At 39.8% G+C, this 12468-nt stretch overlaps 1 protein-coding gene across 2 annotated transcripts in view; it reads right to left on the minus strand.

The window, feature by feature from the left end:
* Positions 1–12468, minus strand: part of LOC125437192 (COBW domain-containing protein 1-like) — a 39483-nt gene that overhangs the window by 22486 nt on the left and 4529 nt on the right. For both annotated transcript variants that reach the window (XM_048504615.1, XM_048504614.1), the window contains exons 4-7: positions 8967–9063; positions 7915–8006; positions 5204–5263; positions 3550–3587 (exon numbers count right to left, since the gene is read on the minus strand). In XM_048504615.1, the coding sequence (XP_048360572.1) occupies positions 3550–3587; positions 5204–5263; positions 7915–8006; positions 8967–9063 (287 nt within the window). The remainder of the gene's footprint in view (positions 1–3549; positions 3588–5203; positions 5264–7914; positions 8007–8966; positions 9064–12468) is intronic.

Here is a 12468-nt window from a genome sequence, read left to right on the forward strand (position 1 = left end):
ATTGCAAGTTGTCCAATCGTTTGCCTTTTGATTAAAACATGAATATTTCAGACTGCTCGGTGACAATCCCATTAGAGTGATAGTCCATGATATCAATTACCACTTCAGTTTCAATTTGGCTTGCTAGCCACATTCTCTCAGTTTTCCATAGACTAGGTAGGATTCTTGAAGCGTGACACCCCGAAATTGCTGCCTATTATCCCAGTGTCACAACTTGTATTGCCTCTAGAATTATTTAATTCACAGGCAGAGAAGGAGGTCAAGCTTTGAAATCCAGGGAATGGAACAAGTTCGCAAATTTTCTATACAAAGCAAAAGTTATTTATTTGGCATACGACTGAGAACACTTAAAAGCTTCTATTGTACTGACAGCATGTCAAGCTTCACAACGTTTATTGATTTAATAATATAAAAGTTGCCTTGAAAATATTGAACATTATGTATTTATCACTTCAAAAAGTTTTGGCAGGATTTTGTTTGCAACCTCTTAGCTGACTGCAAAACATTATCCACCACCATCAACAGCTACTACATACTAAGGTGCTCATAACATCATTCTATAGGTTTGCATTAGCTGCTCTTCATGTAGTGGCTTACAAAAATTAAGACAGAAAATATGCTTGAAATGAACAAAAGAAGTGCAGTGGGACAAACTGTTGTGCAAATTTCGACTGTATGAAATAATTAAACATATGGGCAAGTTAAAGTCCTCTGATTGCTTAGTTAACAGTGCAATCCCGAACGGAGGTAAGCCCTTCTAAGTCCATTGAAAGGATGTGACCTGTCCACCAATTATGTTGTGAAGGGGTGTGGGGTGGGCTTAGCTGTGACAATGGAGGGATTTAATCTTGATCAAAGTATGATGGATAGTGCTGATGGTTAAACGGGCTTTCAAATTCGACATGCCCTAAGATGAAATTAATTCAATGGTAATACATTATCATCTTATATGAATATCTGGCACCATTAACAATTGATTGCCAATGAGAAAGTAGACTGTTAGCCAAAATATATACAAAACATGGCACCTCTCAGTAAAATTTTGGCTATTTGGCATATGGTGCAATGGCCAAGGAACTGAAATAATCAGCACTCGGGGTTTTATGTCCTAACATCCAACTCCTATTGCCTTGGACCAACCAAGCAGTACTAAATATCTGCACTACTGCTACACATACCAGTGATGAAGAAAAGGACCTTGCCTTCTTTTGCTCAGGGTTTTGCCAGCTAATTGTCATTAAATATAAAGAGCAGTTGCCAGCATTTTATTTCAATCTCACACTACTCTGCCACCAGGACTTTCAGACTATGATTCCACCTAAGGCCTCCCCTCATATGATCCTGATCCAAACCAAATTTCGTAACAGAAAAAATCACTTGGCTGGTTGTTGTCATACACCTATAATAATAAAAGGATCATTATGTCTATCTATCTGTCCATTTGTGGCAGGCATAACTCAGAAAATAAATCACGGAATCTTAATATTGACCACCAGGACCAGGATGATCATGATCCAGGGCAAAAAATTGAGAGGAATTAGAATATCCTGGCCCAGGTTATTTCCACACACCCCATGCTATGTGCAGTGGAACTTATGTAGTGGTTAAAGTGTTGGACCAGAATCTTGGAAACCCAGGTTCGAATCCCCACTCTGCCATGGAAGCTTGCTGGCAGTCCCTGGGCCCATTTCACACTGTCAGCCTAACCTACTTCACAGGGTTGTTGTGAACATAAATAAAAGAAGACGAGAACAATATAGGCTACCTTCTTTGGGAAGAAAAATAGGATATGAATAGAGTAAATAAACAAGTTTTAAATTCTGTCACTAATTTGTTACCACTGAGGGAGCTTAACATTTCTTATCATGCATATTAAGGGTGGAGGGGGGCAGGAAATACATCCTTTTACTACTTTGATAAGATTATGGCGAAATATCAACATCCTCCTGTTCATATTATTAACGTTTTGCTGCTATATTTCTAATAAATTCATTCTAAGTTGGCAACCAGGATGGTTGAGAAGCAGTGGAAATTGAAAAATAAAGGGGTGGAGGGAATAAAATTAGACTTGGGGATAGATGAATGGTAGATTATGAAAGGAAGAGAGCAGAGTGAAAGAGGAGAAAAGGATCAAAATGTTAGAGAACTGTTCAAAAAGGAAATGAAAGGGGTTTTTTTAAAAAAGAAATTGCTACCACCCACTAACCAGGCTGCATCTTTGCAAGATCTGGCTGTGCAGGAACTGGGGGGAACTAATGGAATAAGAAATGCATAGACCGAATTAGAAGGTTGCATCCTGGCATTGTCTGTAACTCATCCTGGTGGGTCTTGCTTTGCTCCATGCTGGTTTTGCTGAGGGATCTACCAGAATCTAAGTCAACCTCACAGGAACTTTGCAGAAAGACTTGGTGAGTCCCAGATCAGACACCTCTCTTTAGTTTACTTTGTCTTCCTTGTGACCTAGTGGCTGTAGTCAGAACTGCACTAGAATTTCTTTTGTACTGCATCTCTTGACTAAAACATGACGTTATTTTCAAGGGTCCCCCAGCCCCCAAATTTTTTCCCTCCAGTACCTCCTTGTTGGCAACCCCGTTGCCCACCCTAGATAGATCAAGAAACAGAAGAGCCCAGGATACAGAAAGGAAGGAGTATGGCTCCCAATGGCTGACCACCAAAAAGCAGATTTAGTCCTCCTTCAAAGGTGCACCCGGTTTCCTTTCTCCCATATACATGAAATATGTACTTTTCTCTATTGGAACTTGTCAAGCATTGTGCTTGGGACAATTCTGTGGTGAGGACAGCTGTCAGTGTGTGGCCCTCGCTCAATGAGAGTCCCAAAGGAATGTGCAAACCTATCACCCACAGGAACTCTCACAATATACAACCTCGTCCTTCACACATTTCCCATCATTGATAATGATAGGTATTTTGTTAGTTGGAGCATAAACTCAACATTTCTTGGTTGGGATTCAAAGTGAACAACAATTACCATTATGGGATGAAGTAATATGGGCAACGCACACGAAGCTGCCTTATACTGAATCAGACCCTTAGCCCACCAAGGTTGATAGCAGCAGAGGTTGTTCACATCACCTACTCGTTATACTTAACTGGAGATGCTGGGGACTGAACCTGAGGCCTTTTGCATGCTAAGCAGATGCTCAGATAGTGAGCCACAGCATTCCAAGAATTGAGGGTCAAATCCATTTTTCAAAAAGTCTTGCGTCTTTTGAAAAAGAAATCCGATAAGAAATTAGAAGTTGAAAATTTTATGATGGAAGAAATCAGCAGGGCATAGCAAATATAGAAGGTTATGTTACAAGAGTCACATCTAGCTAAGCATGCCAGAATACTAATATTGCAGTACTGAGAACACTTTTGTGGGAGTAAGCCCAAATGAATCCCCATAGGAGTAGGATTCTAAGGAGACCTGCTGTCTAAATGATGATTAAGTCAAGTATTTTATGTTTAATGGCCATAGGCTATTTTACCTGTAGTCCATATTTTATTATTATTTTACCTGTAGTCCATATTTTATTATTATTTTACCTGTAGTCCATATTTTGCATCAACCACAGAGACAATACCTGAAAAAAAGATATGTATATGAACAAAGTATGACTAAGAGACACTTAATAATACAGACCACACTTGCTTTGCCCTACAGGGTGAGTGCAAATGCCATTACCACTCTATATTCCTGTTCTAGTGCAAAATAAGTGTATGCAGGATTATAGTAGATTGATTATAGCTTTGAGTGTATCTTCAAACCAGCCATTACATAATGAGCTAGAGATAGAGTAACAGCTTTATCTTTACCAGACAGCAAATAAATTAAATGACAATCATGTAAACTTGTGGGAAAATGTGAGATTAATGGAGTAATAAAGGAAGATCCTATAGAAGATTATAAATCACAAGCAAATAAAAATGGGGAAGTATTTGTGTTTGCCTTTCGATGTGGGCAGACTGTCTAACTAAACCATCTGAGAATCTGCTAATTAATTCATTGAGGGGTAAAGCATTATGTCTGGCCAAGGAGAAAAATCTTCAAAAGGTTAAAATAGTTAAGAATTTTAAAATAATCTGGAAGCACTAGATAGATGGAATGCTCAGTCACCTGAAAGATGTTGCGCAGTTCCTTTTGGCATTACTAAATAATTTGAGAGGGTCCCCATTCTAAATCCGTAAGTATCTTACTCATAACTAAAGGTAGGCCTGAGGGTAAACTTTGTCAGGAAATCTATAAGCTTGGAAGTTTTTCATCTGTCTTTTTCCAAGAAGACACAAAAGGGTCAAGCTCAATCCATTTTAAAAGATCAGGATCTGAATTTTACCACAGTTTTCCATGCCAAAAAGGAGATGGAAGACCATCCTGTAAATATTAGTTGGAACTCGAAATACAATTAGCACTTGAACAATGGCACATAGAAAATTTTGATTGCAGTGTTTCAACTATAGAGGAAACCAAATTGGAGCTCCATAAAGAAGAACGAATTTAATTTTTGCCCTATAAACTTCTGGAGCAAAAGGAACAAATTGCCCTCCAGAATGATAAAAGAATCTCATAGTGGCAGTTAATTGTACAGATAAAAATAATGAAATTTTCACTTATTGGAAGAGGCAAAATGAAACCCTAGGTAGTTGAAATTCAGTGCTTACTCAATTTTATGTCCTTCCAGAATCCAGGGATTTACTTTTCATCGTGATGGATATTTCCGATGGATATTATTTTGGATTTAGCATAATTATTAGTAAGCAAATTATAGTGACAATAAAAACCAAAGCTTGAAGATAACTTATCCTCAAGCTATCCTCAAGCAAGAAATTAATCAGTATCACCAGGCACATTTATCCATAGCCCTGACCTTGTATATTAATACAAGATCAGGGTAGCCTGATCTTGCCAGATCTTAGAAGCTAAGCAGGATTGACCCTGGTAAGTCTTTGGATGGGAGACCGCCAAGGAATACTGGAATCACTATGAAAAGGCAGGCAGTGGCAAACTACCCTTGTGTTGAAAACCCTACAAGATGGCTACAGGTTGATAGCAGTAAATGAACAAACAAACAAATAAACCCACATTCATGACTAAAATCTGAGTTTAGTAGCCTTCATTACCTGTGTCTCTTTATTGAATTTGTGGAACTTATTGAACACACGCACACACACACAGATAAACAATATGAATAATTTTTCTTACCATCAAGATAAATGTCACTTCCTAATTCAGCATCAACCCAGAACATGGAGGCAACAGCACCTAGCAAATAAAATTCATATTTATAAGTCAAACCAAGCAGATTTTAAAAACTGCCGATTACAGTGTGCAATTTCTATGTTCTTAAAAGTTAAAACATAACAAGAAAAACAGGAACTTAAATATATATTTCTGTCTAACCACACTGTTTACCATGAGATAGTGAAAAATACTTGATTTTCATTGTCTATATCAGGGGTCTGCAACCTGTGGCTCTCCAGATGTTCATGGACTACAATTCCCATCAGCCCCTGCCAGCATGGCCAACTGGCATCTGGAAAGCCACAGGTTGCAGACCCCTGGTCTATGTTGTCTATATGCTCAGACACAATATTCCTGCATTGAAAACAGCACCAGTTTCAAGAGGGGATAAATTCTTGGGTTAAACCCCAAGAATCCCACTAAAGTCAATAATTAAATCCTATTAATATGAGAAGAAAATTCGTATTATAACATTCTGTAATGATGTCGACACTCCTCTATTTATTATTACTACAGTTTTTAAAACTATACTGGAATACCTCTTTCAAGAGAACTATCATTAAAAAAATACTGTGAGACAATCACACTATTCTGCCTGCTTTCTTGTAGCAGCCTTTATATTTGCTTGGTGCTGAAAAATATTAACACTAACTGTTATCAGTGAAAAGTAATAAAAAAGCCAAACGACTACAGGATACTATATTTTGAAAAATAAGAAATCAAAATTAGTTTTGACATGAGATGATTTAACAGGCACAAAAGCGACAACAAGAAGGATGTAAGAAACTGACAGCTATTAAAATATTTTATTTTTCAAAGACTCACACATCTAGTTGATGTCTGGGCTGTCCAAAAGAATGACACACACAGGCAAAAACAATGATAGTGAAAGCTATTCCAGTGTCTGAAACTGTCTACCTGAACTGACAAGATGAGGTTTCCACATTGCCTGGTGTCAGGACAGAAATACCTGTCAGCAATTTATAGAGATTACCCATGCAAGGTAGAGAAAGGGCGACAAAATCTAATGGTTTCAAGATATTTATTGATTTTCCTCCAAAAATGCCTTAATAGTTTTCCAAGCTAACTGAAATAGGATTGGTGTGTAACAGTGCTGAATCAATGTCCTTTCTTTTACAGAAAATTACTTTACCATGACAATTATTGAACTTTGAACAGCAGTGTTTGTCTCCTTAACAGGAAACAACTGAATGGTCAAAGGGAATTGCCTTTTCATAAAAACAGAAATTTAATTTAAAGTGTCTAGGAAATATTTTACACAGCTTTGAAGTCAATTCATTGGTCGTATTATTTAAACATATTTACTGACATACTAAAAAAATAAATTGACATATTCAATAGTAACATTTTTTCTAACCATTTAACTGTAATATTATAATCCTGATTGCACACAAGTAGAGATTAAAATTTCTGGAAATCCTGATGTCCCCACATCCTCCCAAAAAACACGCAGGAAAAAATTAAAATATATGCAACACTTTCTTAAAGAATCTAAACTTATTTTACTGCATTGACAACATGGTATGTACTGTTATAAATAAGATAGCATATGAAATAGTACTACTTAACATATTTATGAAATAGAAAAATATAAATGTCAAACAGTGTACAAAAAGATAAACTGATTTAAGTCCACTAAAGTCAACACATTTAGATTGGGAAAACTCAGTTTTTTACAAGCAAAATTATGAATATACTCAATATTAAAGCTGCAAAATGGTGCATCTTATGTTACATGCATCTTAGTTTTTTCCACTTCACAGATAGGCCCCTTCCGCACATGTAAAATAATGCATTTTCAAACCACTTTTACAACTGTTTGCAAGTGGATTTTGCCATTTCGCACAGCTTCAAAGAGCACTGAAAGAAGTTTGAAAGTGCTTTATTCTGCATGTGCGGAATGAGCCATAGGAAACAAAAGTCGAAAGAAAATACAATTTTTGTAGTAAAGTCTTATAAAGTCACAATAGGATGTGAAGCATATCTGCATATTAAGACACGTTATAACATTGAAAACAATTAAGTCTTCAATAGTATATTATGCACATTAGCATAATAATTGTGGAAAAATAGCTGCATTTATATAAGAACTACTTCCTTGAAAACACTGAGCATTCTACAGTATATACTGGAATTGTTGCCTGGTTACACTATAGATTGTCTTACACAAAAATCTTCAGACTGCACATATTGACTAATACTCTGTCATTACACAGGAAATGTTTTGTAAGAGTTTTCCCCTGCCCAAATGTTCAGGAAAGTGTTAGAAAAATCCCACTCCCAAAAGGTTTCCTGGGCCTTTACACCTCTACGTCCAGGCTCCCAATACACATATTTAAATCTGAAACATTTGAGGTAAAATCTGTAGCTGGTCTTCATGCACCAAACATTCCTCTATAAGGAAGCAGGCATATTCACAATCCAGTCCTACTTATGAAGTATATTCAACTGTATGCTCTGCCAAGTTTTGCCTGGCAACCAGCTGGAGACTGCCCAGGAGGGAGTGGAGGAACAGCCATCAGCAAAAGCATGATTTCACTTTTGGAAAAACCTGGAAGTGATGTCACACCTCTCTAGGAGTCTTTAGATGTACAGAATAGTTTCATTTTGCCATCCTATATTCTCATTTGGGCATCAATAATTATACTTACCTGGATCAGCCAACCCAGTAGTCTCTAGAAGAATATAGTCAAATTTTCCTTTCTTCTGCATTAGATTTTCAATAGCCTTCAAGCCATTGTCCCTGAATGAAAGAGAGACACGTTTTAAAGATAAATCTTAGGAATAACTGTTCCTGGGAAAAGAAAGCATGGTGCCAGGGATGGGGGAGCAGAAAGTGCCAATGACTGCACCTTACACAAATGGATCAGAGGATCCAACCAATTATTTGTTTTCATTTATATGCTGGCAATATTCTAAACAAACTCAGTCACATCCTGAAAGTTGCTTAAACTCTATTCCAAGAAATGTGGGAAGACCTGTGTGTATATTAAAAAGGTTCATTGACTTCCCTTCTTTCTTTGAACCGCAAACCTTTTTGAACAGGTGAGCTCAATTTTAAGATTTTACTTCCATAGGACCAATACAATCTCCCTTTTCTTGCATCTTCTCCAGAATGTTTGGTTGTTTCAAAACAAAATAATTAATAAGAAAGGTCGCTTTTAGTGGTAATCTTAATTAAGATGATCCAGCATCCAACTTGATTTAGCCCAACATATTATGCAAAGTTTTTACTGAGCTAGTCAATCGCCAAGAAAGCCAGGATGGTGTAGTAATTAAGATGTCGAAATAGGACCTGGGAAAACTGGGTTCAAATCCCTACTCATGCCATGCAAGCTTGTTGGGTGATCTTGGACCAATCACACACTCTCAGCCCTGAACCTGGCTCATATTTGGATGACAGCCCTCCAAGAAATTCTAGGATTGTGACGCAGAGGTAGGCAATGGCAAACCACCTCCAAACAGTTCGTACCCTGAAAACCCCACCAGGGGGACACAATGTTATGACTTGACAGGAATTTTTTTTTAAAAAGGTGGCTAGTCATTTTTCATAACAGCAATACCAACCACAACAAAAAATACATTCAAAGTAAGTGTTTTTGTTTCCTTTTTTCTAATTTTTATGAATGATCAGGCAGAACAGAAACCATGATAACTGATAACTGATGTACAGAGGCCAGTTCTATGTTTAAAAAACCCTTACTTTACAGAACAACAGAGGCAACCATTTCTGAGCTCCAGCCATTCTTCGTAGAGTTCTCCACCTTGACTTACAGCCAAAGATTTTTCCACTGCACTTCCTAAAAACAAGAATGTAACAGTAAAATTGAATCTTAAACTGTGAATTTAATTGTTAAAAAGACAGGAGGATTGTTTAGATTAGACTGTTTATTCTCCACAGCTATTAAGATAGTCAAAAGAGCTTGTCAACTGGTCTTCAACAGAATCAGACCCATTTCAATTCAAGACTTTATACCTGGAGCTCAATTATTAGGTAAGGTTGAAAATTTCTCAGCTCAAGTCCAAACTCTACTTCAAGCACAGAACCTTGCAGCTAATGCATGTATTTCAGATATTACAACTTACTGATAAGAAAACAACTTATTGCAAGAACAGATAGGCAAAAGAAACGTATTTACTTTGTTTGTGCCCCAGCTTTCTTCTTAATAGAGACTCAAAGGAGTTTACATTGCCATACTCTCCATTTTATCCTCATAACAAGCTTGCAAGATAGGTTAGGCTGAGAGTGCCTAATTGGACCAGGGTCACCCAGCAAATTTCCATAGCAGAGCAGGGATTTGAACCTGGCTCTCCCAGATCCTAGTCTGACACTATAAGATGTCCTCCATCAGAGGCATGGGGGGGGGGATGACGCCCGAGGAAACACCTGCTCTGGCTGCCTCCCTGCCCCCCACTCACCTTACCTAGTGAGAGCCTGCTGCAGGCCACCCCTTAGCCCAGCCCCATCAGGCTGCTCCTTCAGCTGGTGGAGCCTCCTGGCAGACAGGGCCAAGGGGCGCCTGGTGGCGGCCCAGCCAACCTGCTCCTTTGGCCAGAGGCTCCACCAGCTGAAAGAGTAGCCTGGCAGGGCAGGTCCAAGGGGAGGGGTGTGAGGGGAAATTCTCCACCCATGTGACCTGCTGGCGTACGCCCGGGGACATGTGACGCCCACATTCCCCTGTGATCGCTCTGCCTCTGCCCTCCACTACTGAACTTCTCCCCTAAACCAAGTGAAGACAGCAGCAGCACGAAGCATACTGCTTGCCTTTTTATAAGACAGAAGGATAATCTCAGTAACACGCAATTTTGCTTCTCATGTCAGAAAAAAAGCAATCTGGATCAGGGTGCCCAACACAAGCAACAGAAAAATACAGTGGTGCATCCTGTTGCAAATCTCCCAGATGAGGACTCAGACACAATCTACGTCACTAGCAAATAGTGCCAAATCAGTCACGTATCAAAGAACACACAGTTGCTTTGTTGTGTCCTTCATTAGACATTATATGAAAAAGTTACTGATATGTGATACTTCTAAGATCTTGGAGGCCCAGGTTAAAAACTCCTGCTCTGCTGTACAAGTGTAATGGATGAGCCTTGGCCTGTCACACACTCTGAGACTCACCTTCCTCATAGGATTGTTCTGAAGATAAAATGGAGGAGATGGAAATTGTTTTGCATCCCCACTGGGGAGAATCATGGGGTATACATGGAGTAAATAATAAATAATAATTCTCTACACTTGTAGTAATATTCTTTGGGAATTTCAAAATGTCAGGGCTACGTACTCTGTATATCAGCCATGGCGAACCTTTTTGAGACTGAGTGCCCAAATTGCAACCCAAAACCCACTTATTTATCACAAAGTGCCAACACGGTAATTTAACCCGAATACTGAGGTTTTCATTTAGAAAAAACGGTTGGCTCCGACGCGTGCGTTACTCAGGAGTAAGCTTGGTGGTAGACAATGGCTTTGCTTTGAAGCAACCATGCAACTCTTCCAAAGGGCGAATCACGACCCTAGGAGGGTTTACTCAGAAGCAAGCCTCATTGCGAGCAACCGAGCTTACTCCCAGGTAAAGGATTGCGCTTTAGTTCTTCGCATGAAAATCAGTGGGGTTTAATAGTGCTTAACAGGGTTACCTACACTGCTTCCCCAAAACTAGGTCTTAGGTTTAATGCTAATAATCGAGCCCAGAGGCCCAGGCCAGCCTAGATGGGGGGGGGGGGCACTCTGATTGCATGTGCCCACAGAGAGGGCTCTGAGTGCCACCTCTGGCACCTGTGCCATAGGTTCGGCATCACTGCTGTATATCATTAACCTTTTGAAGATAAATTCATTGTTAAGCAGGTAAACCAGGAAGACATCAGGAGATAAAACATTCCCATTTTCTTTGAAGTCCACTTTCCAGACAAAATGTAAAAATACATCTGAAATCTACTCTTAACCACAGTTTCTCCTTTAAGGCGAGAGAAATTAGGGCCAAAGAAAATTAGGGTCTTAAAGAAAAGCAAAAAGGATGGTTCCAGACAAAATTGTTACGAAGGGGAAAGAATCCATATTTCTTTCAGTCAAGAGACACTTGTGAGGATGGTGCATCCTACCCACTCCCACCTCTGCTCCCTTCCCTCTCAAATGATCCTCCACTCCCTTTTTCTCTTCCTCCGCTAACAATCTTACCCACCACTCCATCATCTCCCCCCTATATTTCTCCCCTTCTCTGACAATTTACCCTGTTCTCTTCCCTGCTATCCTTCTCAGTCAATATTCCCCCAATTCCTTCTTTCCCTCCCCCTTTTAACTAGATAGAAACTGTGGGGTGGGACTGGGGTTATAGGACAGCTGAGCCAGCAACCACAAAGGCCAGTGAGTGGCTGAGGAGGCTCCTTCTCACCCCCATCTCTGTTGCTGCAGGCTCAGTTGTCCCCAGCTTTTAATAAGTCAAACTGCAGAGAGAACCTGTGCTGGAGCTATGGGCTGAGCTGGGTTGGGTTGGGCCGGGCAGGCAGGCAGGGTGTGTGTGAAGAATCCTCTTTGACCTGCCCTCGCCTCCAATACTACTTCTCCCTTCAGTCTGATTAGAAGCCAAGAGAAAGTTTTAAAAGGACAGCTGAGCTGGTAGCTATAGAGATGACTGGAGAAAAAGCCTCCTCAATCACTCACATGCCTCTGTAGTTGGAATCCACTTGCTTCTCCCTCCTCACAGCCCCAGCAGCATCAGATCTCCCAGATGCCTTCTTCTCCCCCCCTCCTAGCACCAGCAGCTATCCCAGCCACCCACCTGCCCCAGCAGTAGTGGTCAGGCCCCAGGCAGACAGCCTTCCAGAGGCTGCAGCTGCAGGGCCACCGAGAGCTGTGGCAGTAGCACCTATGGCAGGGCCTCTGAGAGTCACTACACCAGCTCTAGGGCCCCCTTCTGGTAAGTGCTCTGCACTTGTACATGGAATGTTTTTATTCTGAATGGATTTAATCCTGCCAATGCTTTTTTATGTTTTAAGGTTTTTCTGCAAACATGGAGGTTTTCCCAAGTTTGGAAAAAAAAATCTACTTTCTATCAGTGTGGACCCAATCCATGGATTTAGGTATCTACAGATCTGCCCACACTTAAGAAATATATATATATATTTGCCCAAATAACTTCTAAATACAAATCTGAAACCTCTAACACAGTGATGGCGAACCTTTTCGAGGCCGAGTGCCCAAACTG

The sequence above is a fragment of the Sphaerodactylus townsendi genome, linkage group LG07 (assembly GCF_021028975.2).
Source record: "Sphaerodactylus townsendi isolate TG3544 linkage group LG07, MPM_Stown_v2.3, whole genome shotgun sequence".
NCBI classification, from domain to species: domain Eukaryota; kingdom Metazoa; phylum Chordata; class Lepidosauria; order Squamata; family Sphaerodactylidae; genus Sphaerodactylus; species Sphaerodactylus townsendi.